This window comes from Stigmatopora nigra, chromosome 4 (assembly GCF_051989575.1).
Source record: "Stigmatopora nigra isolate UIUO_SnigA chromosome 4, RoL_Snig_1.1, whole genome shotgun sequence".
NCBI classification, from domain to species: Eukaryota; Metazoa; Chordata; class Actinopteri; order Syngnathiformes; family Syngnathidae; genus Stigmatopora; species Stigmatopora nigra.
In genome coordinates, this window is record NC_135511.1 from 18649211 (window position 1) to 18671705 (window position 22495).

Genomic DNA, 22495 nt, shown 5'->3' on the forward strand with positions numbered 1-22495 from the left:
TATAGATAAAATGTATTTGGAGTAAGCAGAATGTTATTGTGAAAGTGTCATCAATACAACTATTGAATGGATTTTTATACAGAACTCACTTCATCTCACATTAAATGATTTACATAATGCATATCTTAATCTTAGTTGAACCATTTGAACTGGGAGGACTGGGTTTACTCAGTCACTCTCGCAGTTCAAATGGATTTGACATTGCTGTGAATAGCATTCAAATGAAATATAAAAGTGTGCTGATGACTACTTTTGAAACTATTATTATTTTAAAATTATATTTAACTCATTTAACTAATTTTCTCCCATTAGAACAGCTGCATACTTTAAATTTTATAATTTTTTATGAATATTTTTCATCTCATTCAATGCTAACCATTGTAAATATATTTATATAAAAAAGTACTAAGAAAACATGTAATCGAGATATCCTAACTAACCCGTTTTAAACCATCAAGAATAGTGACTTACAAAAGTGTTAAACTACTTTATGTATTACATTTCTGCCAGTGACAAACAAACAAAAACTAAACCGTAGAAAGAAGTGCTTATTTCCATGTTCGGTTTTGTGTTGCTGTTTTGTTTGTTTGTCAGTTTGTTCCGAACAGAAGTGTAGAATAATCAGAATAATATCATTGTCTCTGCTTTACATTATACAGTAAAGCACAATAGACGAAGAGGAGGAGTAAATTCAGGAACATGTCGACGTCACTTCTTTCCAACCAATCGCTGCTCGAGTCTCAATCCTACCCGGAAGTTTGGCCAGCCGCTGCATGTTATTTACACGAGAGCCGCGTCAATGTGAGTTGTTTAGCTTCTCTTTCTGACCGACTAACAGCAAACATGACCTCAAGCGACGCTTTCAAGGCAAGTTATTTTATTTAGACTTCTTTCTCTCTGTTTTATCTTTGTTTGTTTGCACTTGTTCCCTCGGTTTGTGGATGTTACTTCGGTGGGATAGCGTGCGTAGGAAAGAGCAGATTTGTTTGATTCGTGTCGCCCACCCCCAAAAAAAACCCTAACAAGTGTATGTATGTTGTTTAACATTTAATTTTAATTTACTACAACGATAACAACACAAAATTACCAAACGAGTAGTTTAGTAGCGCAGTGTTCCACGTAGTCAAAATACTAATTGAGTACACCACATTTTTAGTGGTTAGATAAATGTAGTCATAGAAAAGCCGATTGACAGCCTAGCATGTTTTGGAAATAAGTATAAATAAATATGCTAAATATATGGGAATATTAACTGCTATGTTAGTAGCGTTGACATCCTTTTCTGTGGTTCTTTTCATCACTTCATCGAGTTCATTGATGTCCAATCCATCTGAACTGAGAGGGTTGGCAGCTTATTTTCAATTCTTCCACTTCAAATAGATTTTATCACCATCATTGGCAATCAATAAGTTAATAATACGTAAAAGTATAGCCTGTGTCTTGAAATGTATTTTTATATGAGCAAACACTAAAATTATCTGGCCCTATGCACCCCCGCGAGCCTTGTGAGGATGAGCGAAAAGCAAAAAAATAATTTGTCAGCAACCCAAAAAAAATTACAAGTCATTAAAAATGTTATCAAAATATTGACCATGGTACTTTCTATCTTATAACCATATGTGGCTTAAATGCAGTTAAAATTTGTACATTTTTCAAATATTCTTGTTTTAGCCTGGTGGCCCGCCAGGTTTGTAAATCCCTCTACTTAAAAAATAATGCCAAACTTAAGAACGACTTGGCACAGTTATACCTTTATATTTTTCCAACTACTGAAATGCCCAAGTTATGTAGGGACAATGTTTTTATGACCTATTTCAAATTATTTTGACTTTTAATACCCTCTCCATACAATTCATGTAGTCATCTCCAATTGTGACTTTCCTTCCCTCAGTCATGTTTATATTATTATTCCATCATCAATCTGTTTTATTGTAAATTAAATGATATTTTCATGTGAATAAGTCTCATTTACCCCTTTTTTATTTTTTAGGTGTCTTCCCTGAAGGGAAAAGTGACACTGATCACTGGCGCCAGCTCAGGGATCGGCGCCGGTACCTCCATCTTGTTCGCTAAACTGGGAGCCGTCCTGGCCCTCAACGGCAGAGATTTGGAGAGTCTGAAAAAAGTGGCCAAGGAATGCGCTGGCTGCAGTGGCGGAGTTGAGGTACAAAATCCAATATAACTGTAATATTCTAACAATAAATTCAGAAAAATATATACATGTATCGATTCAAAAGCAATCTGAATTGATCTTGATGGAAATAAACAATAGGTGATTGTAATTTCTTTTGCGTCCACTAGTATGCAGTAGTCAGCCACCGTGTCCTGATGAGAAGTAATTGTTTAGCCACAGGAGGGCGGTGTTTCCCATATTTAGTCCCATTTCAAATCCTTTTTCCCCTTATGCTGATACTACATTTAAGCAGGTCTTGGTTAAAAACTTATAATGAGAAGCCATGTTTAGTTCGTATTTGTATTATAATTTACTAATTTAATCATATTACACTTACTTTAATACCGAATGAGGGTTTTAGGGGTACGTGGATATGTGAATATACTTTGATGTCCATTTGGATTCGTTTTTTTACAAATTGATTTACAAAAAATCAGGAAAAATGGTGGAATCGTGAACTTATGAGGATGTTCTTTATTTGTATTTTATCGCAGCCTATGCTGGTGCCCGGAGACCTGACCGACGAAGACACGGTCAAGAGGACGGTGGACGAAGTCATCTCGCGTTTGGGCCGCCTGGACGTCTTGGTGAACAGCGCCGGCATCCTGGCCATGGGCGGGATCGAGACCTCCGACCTGACCACCTACGACAGGGTCATGAACATCAACGTCAGGTAGCGCTCGCCCATTATTACCCTGGCGACTGGTCGCCTGCTTTCTAAGCGCTTCCTGGTGTTGCAGATCAACGTATCAGCTGACCCAACTGTGCGTTCCTCACCTGATCAAGACCAAAGGCTCCATCGTCAACGTTTCCAGTGTCAATGGACAGAGATCGGTAAGGGTTTAAGGACTTCCTTAACCCTCGAGACAGTTTTGGGCATGTTGGCCAGGATTTTAATATACAGTCATACCTCTACTTACAAAATTAATTGGTTTGAAGAGTTTTTTCGTAAGTAGAAGTGTACTTTATATTTAAATTCTCCATTTTGTTTTGCGATCATCACACAACTACCAAGTTGTGAGCTAATAAGGTATGTTTTAAAGACCTTTGACCTTGATGTCCCCCTGTTTTCGTTGCAGTTCCCTGGTGTCCTGGCCTACTGTATGTCCAAATCCGCCATTGACCAGTTTACCCGCTGCGTCGCTCTGGGTAAGTTGACAATTTTTCCTCGTCATTGCTCAATGTACCCCGCCCCTTTGTAAAATAGAATAGTCGTAATTATTGTGGCTGTTATAGATGTAATACCCGTGTTTGTCCGCCAGGAGGCGACACGAGCCTTTTTTTAGTTTTTGTTCACTTACTAAGGGTAATTCAAAATAAAATAACAGATTACCTTTTTATGGATTTTATAATTTAGGGATTTTATAACTTGAATTTGTTGTTTTCTGTATTGAAAAAAATCATAACCTGAAATATTCGTACTTATGAACAGTTGTAAGTAGAGGTATATATGACTGTACTAATTAAATTATGTACTGTTCTTTTTCAGAGCTGGCCCCCAAGCAAGTCCGAGTCAACTCTGTGTGGTAAGTGTAATGTCGACATGCCGTTCTTCTTAACGGCCACAGGGGGCGCTTTCTGATGAGCTCTTGTCTTTGGATACCACAGTCCTGGTGTGATTGTCACTGAAGTCCACAAGAGGGCAGGACTGGATGAAGAGCAGTATGCCAAGGTAACCACAACATTCATTTTCTGAACCGCTTAGCCTCGCGAGGGTGCTTGAGCCCATCCCAGCCTAACATATTGACATAAACAACCATTCACAGCTAAGGCTAATTTAGCATACAGTTAGCTTAGCTAACAATTTTTTAGGACGTAAAAAGCAAAACAACAGTGCGATTAAAATGCCTTTTTAATACAAAAAAGTCCAATAAAAGTCATTTTTAAAATTGCAAAAAAAAAAACCAAGGCAATAGAACTGTCATTAGCTGCCATTGACAAACATGGACATCCAATTCATTCTAACCAGGGAAAACCTCGCCATTCACGGCGTCCAATCCGTTGGCGTACTTGTCCAACTTTTTGTCTTTTTTTGTTGCAGTTTTTGGAAAAGTGCAAGCAGACTCACGCTTTGGGCCGACCCGGCCAAGTGGACGAAGTGGCCCACAGCATCGCCTTCCTGGCGTCGGACGCCGCCACCTTCATCACCGGCGTCAACCTCCCCATCGACGGAGGCCGCCACGCCATGTGCCCCAGATAGGCCCCTCCCCCCCCTTCCGAGGAAGACATCTTGGTGCTCATAGCAACATGTTGCTTGAAAAAATAAAATGGATCGACTGAACTGAGCACGGCCAGCATGAGGTTTTTACTTTTTGGTTAAGGTACGTTTGCACAATCTCGCTTTGCAGGGGAAAAAACGTTATCCAATTCCCGACCATTGAGGTACAGAGTTTTTAAAAATGTTTGACCCAATTTCTTAGGCCAATATTTTTGATAATTTTAGTTGGAATGACTTCCAATTTTTACAGGTTATGTGGAAAATGTTCAATTTTTTGGTGTGTTACGTTTGGTGTTTCTATCTTTTCAGGTTAAGAAATTTCATACAAGAAAAGGCATTGTATGCTTGGACACAGTCATCCAAGATGGCATAACATGTCTTCTAGACAAATGTTGCAAAGAAGGTATTGACTTCAAAACAAATCAGGACTTGGCTGCAAGAATTTCAAGAAAGGAGGCTGCTAATGCTAAGTTAAGAGGCCAGGATGACCATCAACATCAGTGGAGCAGCTTAGTGAAGTCTTCCTGCATAATCTTTCAAAAAGACCAAGTATGGAAACCCATGTTCTTTTCTTGCTGCCAAATTATCATTTGTTTGGTAGTTTGTGAAGATGTCACGCTACACTATCTTGGGTTACTGAGCATACTTTGGCACACAAAATGCCTTTTCAAGTAAGTTGCATTTCTTAACCTGAGAGGATAAAAACGGCAAACATTATACCCAAAAACCTGAAACATGTCTACACAAGCTGTATGATAACTTGTGTAGAAATTTTTCAGGTTTTTGGGTATAATGTTTGCTGTTTTTATCCTCTCAGGTTAAGAAATGCAACTTACTTGAAAAGGCATTCTGTGTGTTAAAGTTTGCTCAGTAACCCAAGCCAGTGTAGTGTGACATCTTCACAAATTACCAAACAAATGACAATTTGGCAGCAAGAAATGGTCTGGAACATGGGTTTCCATACTTGGTCTTTTTGAAAGACTATGCAAGAAGACTTCACTAAGCTGCTCCACTGATGTTGATGATCGTCCTGGCCTCTTAGCTTAGCATTAGCTGCCTCTTTTCTGGAAATTTTTGCAGCCAAGTCCTGATTTGTTTTGTAGTCTATACCTTCTTTGCAATATTTGTCTAGAAGACACGTTATTTCATCTTGGGTGACTGCATCCAAGCATAAAATGCCTTTTCTTGAACAGCATTTCTTAACCTGAATAGATAAAATCGCCAAATGTTACAAACCAAAACTTGAAACTTTTCTACACAACCTGTAAAAATTGCAGATTATTCCAACACAAATTATCAAAATTATTCCCCTTACAAAATGGTTTCAAACAATTTAAAACAACCCTGTACTATAAAAATAACATTTACTGTACAGTATACGTGAAGAGTTCCTCATTTACAAAAACTACCCACGGCAAAGCCATTCAAAATATACATCTGGTTGTGTTGACATTAGCAGAACGCCCCCGTAAACTATGTTACACTACCTCCATTTGGTGGGCTTCAAATATTTACCTTCACAAAGATAACATTCTGCACTTTAACACCAATTTTAAACGTCTCTATTCCCAATCAGATTGTGCAAGTGTACCTAATGTTGTGACCTGAAACATACCACTAAGTTAGCATCTTCCCACGTTAGCATCCACTTACCTTAAACGGGGCTAGCACCAGCGATACCATGCTCACGCTAACAGCTATTGCACTTAATAATACAATATACAGTACGTACCCAGTTATAAATAAGACCACGTCAAGGTACCTTCATTTTTTTGTGGAAATGTCCGTAGCGACGAGAAGAAAAGTCTTTTTTTTTAGTCCAAAAGGCGGGTGGATCAGTGCCAGACGTCTCTGTTCCCGCAGTCCAAGCATAGTTCCTGGAAAGTTCTTAAAGTACTCCACATTTTCCAAACCTGTCCAATGTAATGCCGGTCTTCCTTTCCGACTTTAGCTGGGGCTTTTTTACAAGAAGCAAACTGGTCCGACCTCCAGGTGGTAACGGGAATTGGGTCCTGTGCTGGGTAGGTCAGATATGGCAACGATGGGAAGTAGATTTGGTTCCAGGGTCTGGAAGACAAATTGGGTCTGGCGCCAGCGGCCATCTTTGATCTGGGAAGCAAAAATAGATTAGTTTACGCAATGTTTTACAACCGTCATTTTTCATGGTGCTTAAATTGGACTGTAATAAGAAATTACAGTAATCCCTCAAATATCGCGGCTTCGCGACAATGCATCATTTTTTGTGTAAGTTAATAAAATTTTAAAATCCACTTTCTACTAGAACTAAAGTAAAATAATAATGATAATAATAATTTTAAAAAGTAATCCCTCAATTATCACAGTTAATGTGGACCAGACAGGGCCATGATAAACGAAAACCGCAAAATAAATTCACCCTTAAAAGCTAAAAATCAGGAATCTAACCGGTTTAGTTGACATGGCGAGTTGGTACTTACCCAGCAGTCGTCTCTGGGGACAAGGGGCTCCAGAAGATCCCCCGCTCGAATCCTCTCCCCCGTCCAAGTCTTGAAACTCACAGCATGGCTGTAAACCCTCGAAGATGCATCTGCTGTCCACACGGGGGTGTCGAGGCAATGCACCGTGATATGTTGAACAGCCTCAATGCTCAGAAGGTGGATGAAGTTCATCTGGATGCGACTGACTCCCATCTCCGCCTGGAAGAAGAACGGGAAGATTTCAGAAAATCAACTTCATCATTTATTCGGGTAAATATTTCCGCCTTGGGAAAGTTAAACCTTGGAGACAGTGACAGGTTTCAAGCAGGTTTGCCCGCCGGCTGTGAAGTTGCAGGTCACCTGGACGGCGTCGGCATCGCAGCCCAGATTCGGGTCGATCCAGTAAGTACCTGGAACGGGAACCGTGGTCCATCTCGGATCAGGAACCACCCATCCAAAACCTGTATTCCCATGACAGGGCGTCGTACCGTCACGCATTTTCCGCTCGCAGTCGTAGAGGTCTCGGCAGATCCGGGCCGGATTGTCCCGTTTCCCCAGGGGGTTCTTCAAATCCTGAATCAGCAAGCTGAGGCGCTCCAGAGTCCTGAAGATCTCCGTGCCTTGATCCAGCATGGGTGAATCCACATTGGGGTAAGTCCGCTTAAAAAACAATAAAAAAAATTGGTCATTTGGTCTGATCTTATGACTCTACGCTCATTTTTCAGGCCGACCAATCGCAGAAAAGTTGGACCTATGAAGTCGAAAATGGATCGGAACTTCACCTCTGGCCCGAGTGGACTATAAGAATCCATGATGACTTGAAAAGAAGAACCCAGCGCCTCATTTTTCTGTCAAAATCGGAATTGAAGAATGGAATCACGGCACCCCATTTGTGTCGTCGGTTGACTGTCAAGATTTCGTACGTACGAAAGAAAGTGCAGAAGTAGGACGACCCTAGAAAGAACCAAAATGGCGGCGTTTACAAGATGGCTCATAAGTTAGTTAGGTTTGTTTGCATTGGGAGGGAGTCAAGACTTACTGGAGGTCCGGGTGATCCACGTGGCCCAGGAGAACCCTGCAATTGTACAAATCATTTGGGGTTAAGTGATTCAGGTGCATTGTGTTTGCTTTTAAATAATAGCACTGGAAGATTTGTTGTTTGTGACTTACCCTTGGTCCAGGAAAGCCCTGTTGAGGATCAAATTCATCAACACTTAAAATGTACGGAAGTCAAACATATATGTAAATGTTTCAAAAAAAAACATTTTTTTTTCTTCCAAAAAAGCCTTACTATACTATGTCGTATTTTATGAAAAAAGCCTTACTATACTATGTTGTTTTTCCATGACAAAAAGCCTATGTTGTTTTTTTATGAAATATAAGCCTTACTAAACTATGTTGTTTTTTTTTATGAAAAAAAGCCAAATACTAATGCTTTGGTTGCTGGTTTTGGTCGCCGTTAGGGTTATAGTTCTGTAAAAAATGTCCACTTACCGCATCCCCCTGACTTCCTTTGTGGCCTTGCAGTCCCTGACAAGAAAGAGCGAAAGCATCGGGTCACCGTCAGGAACGTAAAAGTGTCGGACGGTGAACGTGTCACGCTACGCACGGGATGGCCGTTGGGGCCGATGATTCCGACGGGGCCCGACGCGCCGTCCGTACCCTGAAAAAAGGCCGCCACCGTTGAGTGATTTCAAGCCGCTAAAAATTTTCTAACACATTCACGTGTGCAACAAAGTTGTGGGATTATTGTTATAATAAAAATAAAGTCAACTCAAAAAAGTTAACGATTCAAGTAATTGTAACTGCAAAATGAGAGTAACGAGCAAAACAAGGATTACTTACCGTCAGTCCTCTTGGTCCTTTGGGCCCCTGTATCCCTGTTGGGCCCACGTCTCCTTGGGGTCCCTAAAAAAATATCGGTACTTTTGTGAGTAAATGAACCTGATGAAAGATGGATGTCATGTCATTTTTTGAAAGAAAAAAGCCTTACTATACATGGTCGTTTTTTGGACAAAAAAGCCTTACTGTACATGGTCGTTTCTTGACAAAAAAAGCCTTACTATACATGGTCGTTTTTTAAAGAAAAAAGCCTTACTATACTATGTCGTTTTTTAAACAAAAAAAGCCTTACTATACTATGTCGTTTTTTTAACAAAAAAAGCCTTACTATACTATGTCGTTTTTTTTAACAAAAAAAGCCTTACTATACTATGTCGTTTTTTTTCAATAAAAAAGCCTTACTATACTATGTCGTTTTTTTCAATAAAAAAGCCTTACTATACTATGGCGTTTTTTTCAATAAAAAAGCCTTACTATACTATGTCGTTTTTTTCAATAAAAAAGCCTTACTATACTATGTCGATTTTTAAGAGAAAAAAGCCTCACTATACTATGTCGTTTTTTCAATTAAAAAAAAGCCTTACTATACTATGTCGTTTTTTAAGAGAAAAAAGCCTTACTATACTATGTCGTTTTTTCAATTAAAAAAAGCCTTACTATACTATGTCGTTTTTTAAGAGAAAAAAGCCTTACTATACTATGTCGTTTTTTAAGAGAAAAAAGCCTTACTATACTATGTCGTTTTTTCAATTAAAAAAAGCCTTACTATACTATGTCGTTTTTTAAGAGAAAAAAGCCTTACTATACTATGTCGTTTTTTTCAATTAAAAAAAGCCTTACTATACTATGTCGTCTTTTCAATAAAAAAAGCCTTACTATACTATGTCGTTTTTAGAGAGAAAAAGCCTTACTATACTATGTCGTTTTTTAAGACAAAAAAGCCTTAATATACTATGTCGTTTTTTTAACAAAAAAAGCCTTAGTATACTATGTTGTTTTTTAACAAAAAAAGCCTTACTATACTATGTCGTTTTTTTTCAATAAAAAAGCCTTACTATACTATGTCGTTTTTTTCAATAAAAAAGCCTTACTATACTATGTCGTTTTTTTTCAATAAAAAAGCCTTACTATACTATGTCGTTTTTTTCAATAAAAAAGCCTTACTATACTATGTCGTTTTTTCAATAAAAAAGCCTTACTATACTATGTCGTTTTTTTCAATAAAAAAGCCTTACTATACTATGTCGTTTTTTCAATAAAAAAGCCTTACTATACTATGTCGTTTTTTTCAATAAAAAAGCCTTACTATACTATGTCGTTTTTTAAGAGAAAAAAGCCTTACTATACTATGTCGTTTTTTCAATTAAAAAAAGCCTTACTATACTATGTCGTTTTTTCAATTAAAAAAAAGCCTTACTATACTATGTCGTTTTTTAAGAGAAAAAAGCCTTACTATACTATGTCGTTTTTTAACAAAAGAAGCCTTACTATACTATGTCGTTTTTTTTAACAAAAAAAGCCTTAATATACTATGTCGTTTTTTTAACAAAAAAAGCCTTACTATACTATGTCGTTTTTTTCAATAAAAAAGCCTTACTATACTATGTCGTTTTTTCAATTAAAAAAAGCCTTACTATACTATGTCGTTTTTTAAGAGAAAAAAGCCTTACTATACTATGTCGTTTTTTCAATTAAAAAGAGCCTTACTATACTATGTCGTTTTTTCAATAAAAAAAAGCCTTACTATACTATGTCGTTTTTTGAGAGAAAAAGCCTTACTATACTATGTCGTTTTTTAACAAAAAAAGCCTTACTATACTATGTCGTTTTTTAACAAAAAAAGCCTTACTATACTATGTCGTTTTTTTCAATAAAAAAGCCTTACTATACTATGTCGTTTTTTTCAATAAAAAAGCCTTACTATACTATGTCGTTTTTTTCAATAAAAAAGCCTTACTATACTATGTCGTTTTTTTCAATAAAAAAGCCTTACTATACTGTCGTTTCTTTCAATAAAAAAGCCTTACTATATTATGTCATTTTTTTCAATAAAAAAGCCTTACGATACTATGTTGTTTTTTAAGAGAAAAAAGCCTTACTATACTATGTCGTTTTTTAAGAGAAAAAAGCCTTACTATACTATGTCGTTTTTTCAATTAAAAAAAGCCTTACTATACTATGTCGTTTTTTAAGAGAAAAAAGCCTTACTATACTATGTCGTTTTTTCAATTAAAAAAAGCCTTACTATACTATGTCGTTTTTTCAATAAAAAAAAGCCTTACTATACTATGTCGTTTTTTGAGAGAAAAAGCCTTACTATACTATGTCGTTTTTTTTAAGACAAAAAGACTTAATATACTATGTCGTTTTTTCAATTAAAAAAAGCCTTACTATACTATGTCGTTTTTTGAGAGAAAAAGCCTCACTTTATTATGTCGTTTTTTAAGACAAAAAAGCCTTAATATACTATGTCGTTTCTTAGGAAAAAAAGCCTTACTATACTATGTCGTTTTTTTAAGAAAAAAAGCCTTACTATACTATGTCGTTTTTTTAACAAAAAAAGCCTTACTATACTATGTCGTTTTTTAACAAAAAAAGCCTTACTATACTATGTTGTTTTTTTAACAAAAAAAGCCTTACTATACTATGTCGTTTTTTAAGAAAAAAAGCCTTACTATAATATGTCGTTTTTTTTTAACAAAAAAGCCTTACTATACTATGTCGTTTTTTGACAAAAAAAGCCTTACTATACTATGTCGTTTTTTTAAGAAAAAAAGCCTTACTATACTATGTCGTTTTTTTAAGAAAAAAGCCTTACTATACTATGTCGTTTTTTTAACAAAAAAAGCCTTACTATACTATGTCGTTTTTTTAAGAAAAAAAAGCCTTACTATACTATGTCGTTTTTTTAACAAAAAAAGCCTTACTATACTATGTCGTTTTTTTAACAAAAAAGCTTTACTATACATGGTCGTTTTTGGAAAGAAAAAAGCCTTACTATACATGGTCGTTTCCTGACAAAAACGCCGTAATATACATGGTCGATTTTTACATTTAAAAAATAAAATAAAAAGCCTTACTATACATGGTCATTTTTTGAAAGAAAAACGCCTTACTATACATGGTCGTCTTTTGGACAAAAAAGCCTTACTATACATGGTCGTTTCTTGACAAAAAAGCCGTAATATACGTGGTCGATTTTTACATTTAAAAAATAAAAAAGCCTTCCTATACATGGTCGTTTTATGGACAAAAAAGCCTTACTATACATGGTCGATTTCTACATTTGTTTTAAAAAAAAAAAGCCTTACTATACATGGTCTTTAACCAAAAAGTCAAAGGTCACGAGGTCAGAAGCGAACAATACATTGGAATTCAATTTTTTTTGGAAAAGACTGCGATGCAATCCTACCTTGGGTCCAAACACACCCGACACGCCTGCAAATCCTGGTTCGCCAACGTCCCCCTAAAATATTAGAAAATATCATATCATGACAGTACATGGTTATTATTTGACCAAGCTCAGGTGGCATGATGCGTACTCACTGGTTGCCCTTTGGAGCCCATCCCTCCTTGGTTGCCCATCAATCCCTGTCCACCGAGGACCCCTCTCGTCCCTGGAGGTCCACTTTGACCCGGGAGACCCCGTTCACCCTTTATAACACACCAAAAAATGTGAAAACCCTAACCCCAAACCGGTATTTTGAGGATAAACTCATCCTCACCTTTGGTCCAAAAGAACCTTGATCTCCAGGAAGACCAGTTTCACCAGAACTACCCCAGGGTCCACTTTTGCCCGTTAAACCCATGGCTCCATCTTCTCCCTGCCCCCCCTGAATGCAAAAATGCCATACACACTCAGTGGGAGGAGTCTAAATGTTGAATCAACCAATGAAATAGTGTTGTTACCTTGGCGCCTTGGATCCCATCTTGACCAGGAGGTCCGTCTATTCCTTGAAGCCCCTCAAGACCCCCTCCTCCTGCCATACCTCGAAGGCCAGGGAGACCGTCTGGACCCTGGTCACAATAAAAATCATATTTTACAGATTATGAACTACACCAGCCACAAATTGGATACATAATAAAGACTTTAAAAACAAATACAAGTCACATTTGTATTGAACTCTCCTATAATACCTAGCTGACATTTTCAATTTTTTCAAACACCTACCATAATTTCTCGCATATAAGCCGTATCCACGTATAAGCCGTAGCCTTAAAATGGCCTTAAAATGATTGAATTTGACAATTTCTCTCGTATAAGCCGCGTCCACGTATAAGCCGTAGCCTCAAAATGGTTGAATTTGACAATTTCTCTTGTATAAGCTGCATCCACATAAGCTGTAGCCTTAAAATGGCCTTAAAATGGTTGAATTCCACAGTTTCTCTCGTATAAGCTGTGTCCACATATAAGCCAGAGCCTTAAAATGGCCTTAAAATGATGAAATTTGACAAATTCTCTCGTATAAGCCAGGTTCACGTATAAGCCAGAGCCTTAAAATGGCTCAAAATTATTGAATTTGACAATTTCTCTCGTATAAGCCGCGTCCATGTATAAGCCGTACCCTTAAAATGGCCTTAAAATGATTAAATTTGCCAATTTCATATTTCATATTCATATTCATGGTTTTAAAAAGGACTCTAAAGGGCAATATTCTAACAAATTTTCACAATAATGCTCTTTCCAAACAAGGGTGTATTTAACTTACCGGTGCTCCTTTAGTTCCAGACGTCCCTCTCATCCCACATTTTCCTTTCTGACCCTGGAGTTCATGCAAAAAGTGCATATTAGACTTTTAAACAAAACTCAAGCGCATTTGTCGTCTAAGGTAGTCCTTACTTGTTCACCTTTGGATCCTTTTGGTCCTGATTGTCCTCCGGGCCCGGGATTGCCCTGAAATAAGCCGTCACTCTTTGAAAAAAAACTTTTTCTGCACGGCAACACGCTCGTAAAATTGGTCTCATATCTCAAGATAAATATTTCCTCAAAATTGTACTCCTATCTCAAATTTCCCATATGTGGGGGCACTCGTATGTCAAGGTATTACTGTAATATGAATAATGTCCCGGGATGTGAACCTTAGGTCCACCATTTTTGTAGTTTTTTATACTCACGGGAAGTCCTGGGGCACCAGCTTGACCTCTCTCTCCATCAACACCTATTGGTCCCTGCCAAATTGACAAAAATAAAATAAATGAATCAAATATTTGATCCTAAAACTGCAGGAAAAACAAATCGTGGAATTTTCTTACAAGATATCCGGGGTCACCTGGTTCTCCCCTTTCCCCTCGGTTACCTTGAGGGCCCTGCCATGGAGGACAAGAAGATAAAACCACACAAAAAGTGGGACAAATCACAGAAGATGATAAACCAGATGTGTTCTCTCTCAAAGTCCCCCAACGAATCACAGCGGCTTTCAAACGGAAAAGATTTACTGCCACCCTGTTTAAGTCATCACCATTATAAAAAGGCAAATTGTATGTCGGTAAGGGTAAAACAAGTGCTAAAAATAGGACATGTTTTGACTAAATCTACTATTTCAATCCAAAACAGGTGATTTTAGTGGTACTAACATATGTTCTTATGACAATTATGTAATAAAAAATGTTTGCAAGGGTTGAAAGAAGAGTTTCGGATTTTATTTCTCTCGTTTTCCATATTTCTGTATTGAATTAAAAGCTTAACTGTCATTATACGTACATATTATTAATCAAATGTACAGTATTTATATATATATACAGTAATCCCTCGAATATCGCGGCTTTACTACATAGCAGATTTTTTTCTGGGGGGATTTTTTTTTAATATTTTTATTTTTTTGTTCCTAAAAATGTGAAAATCCATGCTGAAACTTGCAAGCAGAAGCCACGCCCCTTTCCGCTTGATACTAGGACTCAGCACTGAAGTAAAAAAACTAAACTAAATAAAAAAAACATTTTTTCATATATATGTATATATTTTTTTAAATAGGGGGGACCCTACTTTTGCGTTTTTTCGTTAATCGTGGCCATGTCTAGTCTAAAGTAAAACAAACAGAATAATATTTTAATGAGGGTATCAAATAAAAATTGTACTCACTCTGTCACCTGGGCAACCTGGGGGTCCGGCCAATTTGCTGTCCTGCCCTTGCTCACCCTAAAACGACACAAAAATATATATATATTAGATGAGATTAGATAACTTTATGCTGCAAATGCTGAACACGTTGGTTAATTCAGTTATTGTAATTTTGTTGGTTTTTTTGGTTCATTTACATAAAAAAATCAGAAGTTTTTCATTAAAAAATGTAATTACACTCTACATATTTAAATGTCCACATATTAAAATGTGCTAGACAGATTTGAATGAGGCAAAATAAATATGCTTCTTACCTCCGATATACATCGTTAAAACATTGATTTCAGATCTACTGTCATTATTTTGCGTTTAAAAAATGAATTTGGTGTTTAAAATGTTGAGTCTTGAAAAATGCAGTCGTCTTATAATTAGGGGTCGTCTTATATTCGGGCCAATACAGTAAAATAATAATAATAATCGAGTTATTTTATAAGAGCAGCTGCTAAAACGTTGGGGCGATGACTCAACATCCCTCTCGAGGTCTTTATTCAACTAATTGACCAATAACAAACGTGTGAAAGCTTTTACGGCGTCATGTGTTGCGCATATGTCAAATGAAAGCCTTCCACAACTTAAGCGTAATTCAAAACGGCAAGCGACAAATCGGAAAACCAAGCGTGACAATCTTAGTAGGCCAACCGGTTCGCATATGTGACAACAATTGGGATTAATAAGTCAACATTGCTACAAATGATAACAATAGTACAAGTGTTCCCGTCCAGATGTTTACATACTCTGTTATAATGAATCCAGATTCAGTTCCTGTTCATCGCAAAATGATTACGGATTAACCCTTTAACGACACCGGTTATAGACTACAATGGGTAAAGGTAAAAAAAATCCCAATTTACCTTTTGACCTTTTGCTCCATGTGGTCCTTGGGAGCCTTGAAGTCCTTTATGACCCTGTAAAAACAACATCCCATCATCACACATTGACAAATTAAAGAAAATAAAGCTTTTTTAACTTGCAAAAACATTTTTCTAAGAATTAAACTTTGCAGCGCGGCGCGAAAAGTGGATTTGGTAAGGGGCTCGCAGTTGTGCGGTCGAGGGTTTGATCCCCAGGTGGGTCCTCACTGTCTAGAGTTTGCGTGCCCTTTTTGACCAATTACGGACTTGTGAATACTTGTGGGTTTTCTCCGGGTACTCCGGTTTCCTCCAAAATCCCGAGAAACATGCTAGCTAGGCTAATTGTATGCTAAATTGTCTGCAGATTGTTTTTTGTTTGTTTTTGTGCCCTCCAATTGGCTGGGTACAAATCTTTGGGGGTTGCCCACCTGATAGGCTCCAGCACCCCCTGCCTACCTTACTCTGCTTTCCTCCCATGTCCCAAAAACATGCACGCTAGGCTAATTATGCTATGCTAATTATACTCTAAATTGTGCTTAGCTATCAGTGGGAATGTTATCGTGCCCTGTGATTGGCTGACCAATTCAGGGTGCCCATAGTTAACTGAGATAGGCTTTAGCACCCTTTGCGATCCTTGTCAGGATAAGCAGTCCAAAAAATGATTTGAAAAAAAAAAGAATTTAACTCATTCCTCGCCTTTTACATCGATAAATGTCCAACTTTAAGGACTTGTTGGGAATATTGGCCATCTCTCCCAGTCAAAATGGATTGGACGTGTTTTGATTGCATACCTGGTAGCCCGGAATTCCCGTTTCTCCAATCTGTCCCGTTCTTCCAGAAACTCCCTGAAGAAAAGAATCCCCTTTTTTTTACCAAAACCAAACAAACTCCGCCCATCGGTCCATGGAGGGTTGTCTTACCGCTAGTCCTACGGTCCCCCTGGCGCCTTTAGGTCCCACAAATCCGGGGGTTCCTTCACCTCCAACTGGCCCGTTAGCCCCCAAATGACCTCGTTGTCCTTTGGTCCCCTGGCGACAAGCGATCAAACATTTTTTTGTCAATACGGCCGTGACGGCAAATAAATTTGAAGGGGAACGTGAACTCACCTTGCTTCCTGATTTTCCCAGTTCGCCCATCACGCCCGCTTTGCCTTCTTGGCCCTGTGAACCAGAATATATTTAAATCTCGGGTGTCAAAATGGCAACCCTTTGGATTAGATTAGATAACTTTATTCATCGTGTATTCGGTAGACCAAACATGGCCGCGATGATAAAAAAATCGCTAAGTAGGGTCACCCCATTATAACAAGAGTTATAGCGTGTATTTTCACATTTTATAAACTTATGAGTACATAATTAAAAAAAATTAATAGCTGGAAAAAGAAATAGTGAATTCACGATTAGTGAAGTCTAATCTTTCTCTTCTTTTTTTGTTTTTATTTCATATTTTAAATTATTGTTGTTTTAAATTAATTAAATATTTTAAAAGTCTTTCAATTTGTTATGCATACCAAAAATAATCAAAAAATGTAAAAAAAAATTGAATAAATATAACAGATTATTCCCAATTTGACACTTTAAAAAAAATACAATTCTTCAAATATATTTGCGGTCTAAGGATTTGAAATGAATGTATTACAATGTATTGTTGATGAGGACAATGGACACTCACCCTCAAACCAGGAAGTCCAGGAGGTCCACAAGGACCATCTTCTCCTTTCTGACCAATTGCACCCGTGTCTCCCTTGCCACCTTCTGTCCCAGTGTCCCCTTTCTCTCCCTGCAACATTAAAACACACACAAATTCATACTTACTATGGACACTATAGATCAGGGATAGCAAACAGGCAGCTCTCGAGCCGCATGCGGCTCCAAGCCATAATAATAAATGTCATTTTTTTTTCTTCATATTTTGTAAATCCTGTGACTCTTAGCTTAATTTCTCCTATTTTTAGTCTCTCTTAAAACACAATAATTCATCAGGGAACATTAAAAAAAATCCTAAATGATATTTCAACATAATTTGTAAGATTGGATATTCACCTTAACGCCATCGGGTCCAATTGATCCAGCCTCACCGTCGATGCCTTGCTCACCCTTCGGGGCAAAATAGTAATAGTAAGTAGTGAATGTAATACAGTATTCCCTCGAATATCACGGCCTCAAGTTTCACTGCTTCACTACATCACAGATTTTTTTTTTTTTTTTAAACATTTATTGCTGTTCAATGTCTACCAGTTTGACACCAGATGAGTCATGGATACTCACCCTTTGGCCAGTTAGACCTTGCTCCCCAAAGTCGCCCGCTGGACCCATGTCGCCCTGCAAAAAAAATCAAATCTTCAGTCAAATATGGAAAATAATAATGAACTTGAATATTTGATTTAATATAACCACTTAATTAATGCTAGGTGGTTCTGGGGTTGTATAAAACTGAGCACACCTTGTTTCCAGGCTCACCAGGTAGTCCTCCATCGCCAGCTTTTCCCGGAAGACCCTTAACGTAAAAAACAGACAATGATGAATTTTTAATTTTGGATTTTTTTCTAGAAGCACTTTTGAAAGGTAACTCACCAACTGTCCCATCTCCCCCGTTGGCCCAACTGTTCCTGGAGGGCCGGCAGCTCCCTACCGACAAAAAGCGAGCCCATGAATATATGTGTTACCATGTGACCCCCAGTTGCCCAGCAATTTGATTGACATGTCATGATCAAGACCAAGGGGCGGGGCTAGAAAAGATGTCGGACTTCTTCCTCTATAATCTTTTCCAACACAATTCTGATGGGATAAATTGATCATAGCGTATTTGACTTATGAATGTATTAGATTAGATTAGATTAAATTAGATTAGCTAACTTTATTTATCCTGTATTCGGGAAATTTCATTGTCGGGGTAGCAAGAGGGTGAGAATACAGACACAGCAAAAGACATTATAGACTTAAATGAGTTAATGAATATATAAATAAGTGTGTTGCTGAAATGTATATACATAAATAAATAGGTCATAAATAAGTTAATAAGTATATAAATAATAAATATAGATACATACATAACATTCAGCCATTTTTTGTATGCATTTGTACATTTATTTTTTATTTTTTGATGGAATAAAAATGACCGTTTTCATAAATTGGACTCACCGCGTCTCCGGCAAGACCTTTGTCCCCTGGAAGTCCAGAGTGTCCTTGCACGCCCTAAAAAGAGAAACCAAAAAATAAAAATAAAGTCCTTCAGTTTTTAATGAACTTAATGGCAACGAATGAGTTAATATCCATTAAAATAATATTTAAAAAAAGGTTCTTACTGGAAATCCAGTTGGCCCAATTTCACCAGGCTCGCCAAGTTTTCCCTGCCAAATATGGAGGACACTTTTTAATTTTTTTGTAAAAACAGGATGATTTCAAAAATATTCTCATTTATTCTTTTTTTTGCAGATTTTTTCAAATATATATATATTTTTTTGCATTCCAAGTTATTTTACCTGATCCCCAACGAATCCCGACTTTCCTGGCGGCCCATCCGGACCCTACAAAAAAAAAAAAAAAAAAACACCAAAAAATGCAAACCAGTTTGTCCAATGCTAACGAAGCAAGCACATTTTAATTGTTTTTTTCTTCCTCAAACAAAAGAAGTTCCTCACATGTTCAAAACAATCTTTGATAAAAAACAAAGCGGATGAAAAGAGCTATTTATTACAACTAGTTCAAGATTGACTTTGCATGGTGGACAAAATGTCAATCCAAGCGTCCAATTAGCCAAAAATCTGCTGTCCAAACAGAGTCTGCCATTTGATAAGCAAAGACTTTGTAATAATATTTGTTTTGCGGCGTCTGCCAAATGTTACTTCGCTCACCTTTAGCCCGGCGGCGCCGTCTTCCCCGAAGACGCCATCTGGACCCCTCGGGCCCTCGAGAATGGAAAAAAAACAACATAAATAAAGCTTTCATCGACACATTGCGAAGAAAACGAGGACATTCGATGACTGATGTGGTTTTTAAACATAAAAAAAGTTGACTTGGAGACATTTGTCTTCATTTAAGACAGTTCGTCAAATCCAGATTTGGAGAACGATGCTATTTTTATTTATTGCAATTCATCCCACAATGGAAACACTTGATAAAGGCAGTTTTTTCCCGCAAAATTTGCATTTAAGCTGCTTAAACTTTGAAGTATTTACCGTATATTCTCGCATATAAGCCGCCTCTGCGTGTATATCGTATTTTATCGCATATAAGCCAAATTTTTAACTCAAAAAAATTATGACTGAATCAAGAATACGGCTTATATGCGCATAAAACTTACAAAATTGCTATACTCTTTCACTAGTAGATGTCGGGAAATTAACATTTACTATTTGTTGGTTATTTTCAGTTTTGCAGTAAGAAAATAACCATTACTGAATGAATTAATTCCTAAATATTGATATATACAGTGATAATTTTACAATTGGCACACTGCGAGTCCCAGGGATTCGCTTGTCTGAAAACTGTGCGTCCCAGGAAACTTGTCACGAGTCCCAACATACTACGGATGCAAATAAAACATAAGCAACGATATATAAACATTCAGATTTCATTTATTTATTATATGGTTTAGGGTTAGGGTTTATTTATCATTGTACTAGTCTTTCAGCTCGTAGATCCTCCTCTCTTTGCAGCCAAAAGTCTTTTGAAATGTGCGTATTTTTCCTTGCTTCCCCCGTTTTGCTTCATGATCATCGATCGAATCTTCTGCAGTTCTTTTCTTACTAGTTGTATTTTTAACTGCGAAATAACTATCCAGACTGTTTTGCTTTTTCTGAAACATTTTTTATCTTTCTTACACTATTACGAAACTCTTGCTATCGCTTTCTCTCCTTCGTCTGCTAGTGTCTGCTAGTCTCGCGAGAATTATTTCGCAAAGATTATGTGGAATAAATTGGTTTGCTATCGGATATATGTGTTTTGGTTTTTTTTTTGATAAAAATTTCTTTGCGTCCGAAAAAAGCACATTACTTGAAATTGTGCGTCTGGAAGAAAAGCTGTGCGTATCAGACGCAGGACGCAGAGGTAACGAGAACACTGTATATACCCTAATAATGTGCTTTTGATTCATACGGTATCACAGAAATAGATGATTTTTCTTAAGATTTTGCCTTCAAAGTAAAACATTTTTACTCCCTATTAAATGTTTTTCTGAGAAATTGTAATATTCAATGATGTAATTTAATTTCTCCCATATAAGCCTCCCTTGACTCACAATTTTCACATATTCATGGTTTTAATAGGGAGGACGTACAAATGTCTTACTTTGAAGGGAAAATCTTAACAGAAATCATCAAAAAAGGGTGTTGCCAGCACATAGACAAATTCAAAAAGGAAGTCTTGCGACCAGTACAACCAGGAAGTGGTCTGGTTTGTCATTCCTAGTAAGATTTGATGGACTGACCTCCACACCTTTGGGTCCTCTGGCGCCACCTGAACCCCTCGAACCGGGAAGTCCCTAAAAAAATTGCAAATACATACGCTGTAATCAGCATTGTCCAAAACCAAAACTTTGTAATCGGACTCTTTCTTAATTAAGTAAGCGGCTAGCACGTAGCATTTGACTTACTGGGTTCCCTTCCATCCCAGTTAGACCGGTCTCTCCAGGTATTCCAGTATGACCCTGAAAGAAAAAAACGGAACTGTAGTGATTCCTTAACCTGATCCTGATTAGTTTATTAGCCTAGCCTAGCCTAGGCTAGCTTAAAGCGCTGATATAAAGGTTCTCCTTACCATGGAGCCCGATTCCCCCGGAGGTCCAGGAGTACCGGTTTTCCCGCGATCACCCTGGTGACGAAAAACTCAGTTAGAACACGAAAAATAGAAAATGCGTAAAATAAAGGAGCATACCATTTCTCCGGCAGGGCCCATCTCCCCGCTGGTCCCCATAAAACCAGGTAAACCCTGACAAAACAAGACAAGAAGACATTAATTGGCTTCTTTCATGGCTACCTTGCACGGACCAAAGAGTTTTTTACCCGGTCTCCAAAAGTCCCGACTTCTCCGGTAATTCCAGTCTCGCCCTGACAAGAAGGAAACACATGTCATTTTTTGAGTGAATTGAGGGAAACATGACATTTTATTTTGAATATTTAGATCACGCAAGATCCCAAGTGGGTTTTCATGTTCTGGTGGTCTGACCTCGAGTCCGTCCAGGCCGCTAAGTCCTTGGAATCCTGGCCTTCCAGGTCTACCCTGAACACAAAACCACACCAAGAAAAAATACAACGCTACGCCCAGTGCTCAGAGATATCTTTGTATGAGGGAGATGCTCATATCTCAAAACCTGTCTCGTAACTCAAGGCAAATTTTAGCTCGGAATTTTACTCATATCTCAAATCAATTATTACTGCATATGTTTTGTTTTCCCGTACTGTTGTTTTTAATGTAATGTTTTTAATTTATTGTTTTTTAAATACGTTCAAAATATGGGAATTTTTCCAGTTTACAGGTACTGTATTTTCACGACTATAAGGCGCACCTCGACGTCTTATATTTTCGCCAAAATAGACACTGCACCTTATAATGCGGTGCGCCTTATACGGTATGCAAACAGAGCAATTTAAACTAACTCTAAAAAAATGGTTGCCAATAGACCAATCCAAATCTTTTAACGCAAAAAAAACATGGAAAAAATACAACACTCTGCCCAGTGCTCATAGATATCTTAGTACGAGAGAGATGCTCATATCTCAAAACATGTGTCGTATCTCAAGGCCAATTTTTGCTCGGAATTTTGCTCGTATCTCAAATTGTTCGTATGTTGGGGCACTCTTATGTCAAAGTATTACTGTGTATGTTTTCTTTTGCCGTA

General features: G+C 37.5%; 2 protein-coding genes and 2 long non-coding RNA genes across 4 annotated transcripts in view; 1 reads left to right on the plus strand and 3 right to left on the minus strand.

The window, feature by feature from the left end:
* Positions 1-810: 810 nt before the first annotated feature.
* Positions 811-4458, plus strand: LOC144195063 (3-oxoacyl-[acyl-carrier-protein] reductase FabG). The gene is made up of 8 exons (XM_077714439.1): positions 811-867; positions 1991-2164; positions 2668-2846; positions 2914-3007; positions 3253-3322; positions 3663-3699; positions 3782-3845; positions 4215-4458. Exons 1-8 carry the CDS (start codon positions 844-846, stop codon positions 4371-4373), a joined length of 801 nt encoding a protein of 266 aa, XP_077570565.1. The 5' UTR covers positions 811-843; the 3' UTR covers positions 4374-4458.
* A 1216-nt stretch (positions 4459-5674) lies between these two features.
* LOC144195710 (uncharacterized) overlaps positions 5675-22495 on the minus strand; it is a 45751-nt gene continuing 28930 nt past the window's right edge. Inside the window, exons 23-50 of the mRNA XM_077715525.1 lie at positions 21823-21876; positions 21660-21704; positions 21532-21585; positions 21415-21468; positions 21251-21304; positions 21086-21139; positions 19512-19565; positions 19140-19184; positions 17926-17979; positions 17330-17437; positions 16765-16818; positions 16579-16686; positions 13399-13452; positions 12599-12706; positions 12415-12522; positions 12236-12343; positions 12102-12155; positions 8693-8755; positions 8457-8510; positions 8342-8377; positions 8018-8035; positions 7887-7922; positions 7775-7801; positions 7630-7695; positions 7336-7507; positions 7148-7257; positions 6848-7066; positions 5675-6500 (exon numbers count right to left, since the gene is read on the minus strand). Coding sequence (XP_077571651.1) covers positions 6354-6500; positions 6848-7066; positions 7148-7257; positions 7336-7507; positions 7630-7695; positions 7775-7801; positions 7887-7922; positions 8018-8035; positions 8342-8377; positions 8457-8510; positions 8693-8755; positions 12102-12155; positions 12236-12343; positions 12415-12522; positions 12599-12706; positions 13399-13452; positions 16579-16686; positions 16765-16818; positions 17330-17437; positions 17926-17979; positions 19140-19184; positions 19512-19565; positions 21086-21139; positions 21251-21304; positions 21415-21468; positions 21532-21585; positions 21660-21704; positions 21823-21876 — 2118 coding nt within the window. The 3' untranslated portion in view covers positions 5675-6353. The remainder of the gene's footprint in view (positions 6501-6847; positions 7067-7147; positions 7258-7335; positions 7508-7629; positions 7696-7774; positions 7802-7886; positions 7923-8017; positions 8036-8341; positions 8378-8456; positions 8511-8692; positions 8756-12101; positions 12156-12235; positions 12344-12414; positions 12523-12598; positions 12707-13398; positions 13453-16578; positions 16687-16764; positions 16819-17329; positions 17438-17925; positions 17980-19139; positions 19185-19511; positions 19566-21085; positions 21140-21250; positions 21305-21414; positions 21469-21531; positions 21586-21659; positions 21705-21822; positions 21877-22495) is intronic.
* On the minus strand, positions 13935-16504 carry LOC144195850 (uncharacterized). The gene is made up of 4 exons (XR_013326172.1): positions 16450-16504; positions 15659-15712; positions 14769-14825; positions 13935-13996 (listed from the first exon to the last, which is right to left on the minus strand). It is a non-coding gene; the product is annotated as an uncharacterized LOC144195850 (long non-coding RNA).
* On the minus strand, positions 18100-19010 carry LOC144195851 (uncharacterized). Its single transcript, XR_013326173.1, has 4 exons — positions 18963-19010; positions 18799-18852; positions 18232-18285; positions 18100-18154 (listed from the first exon to the last, which is right to left on the minus strand). It is a non-coding gene; the product is annotated as an uncharacterized LOC144195851 (long non-coding RNA).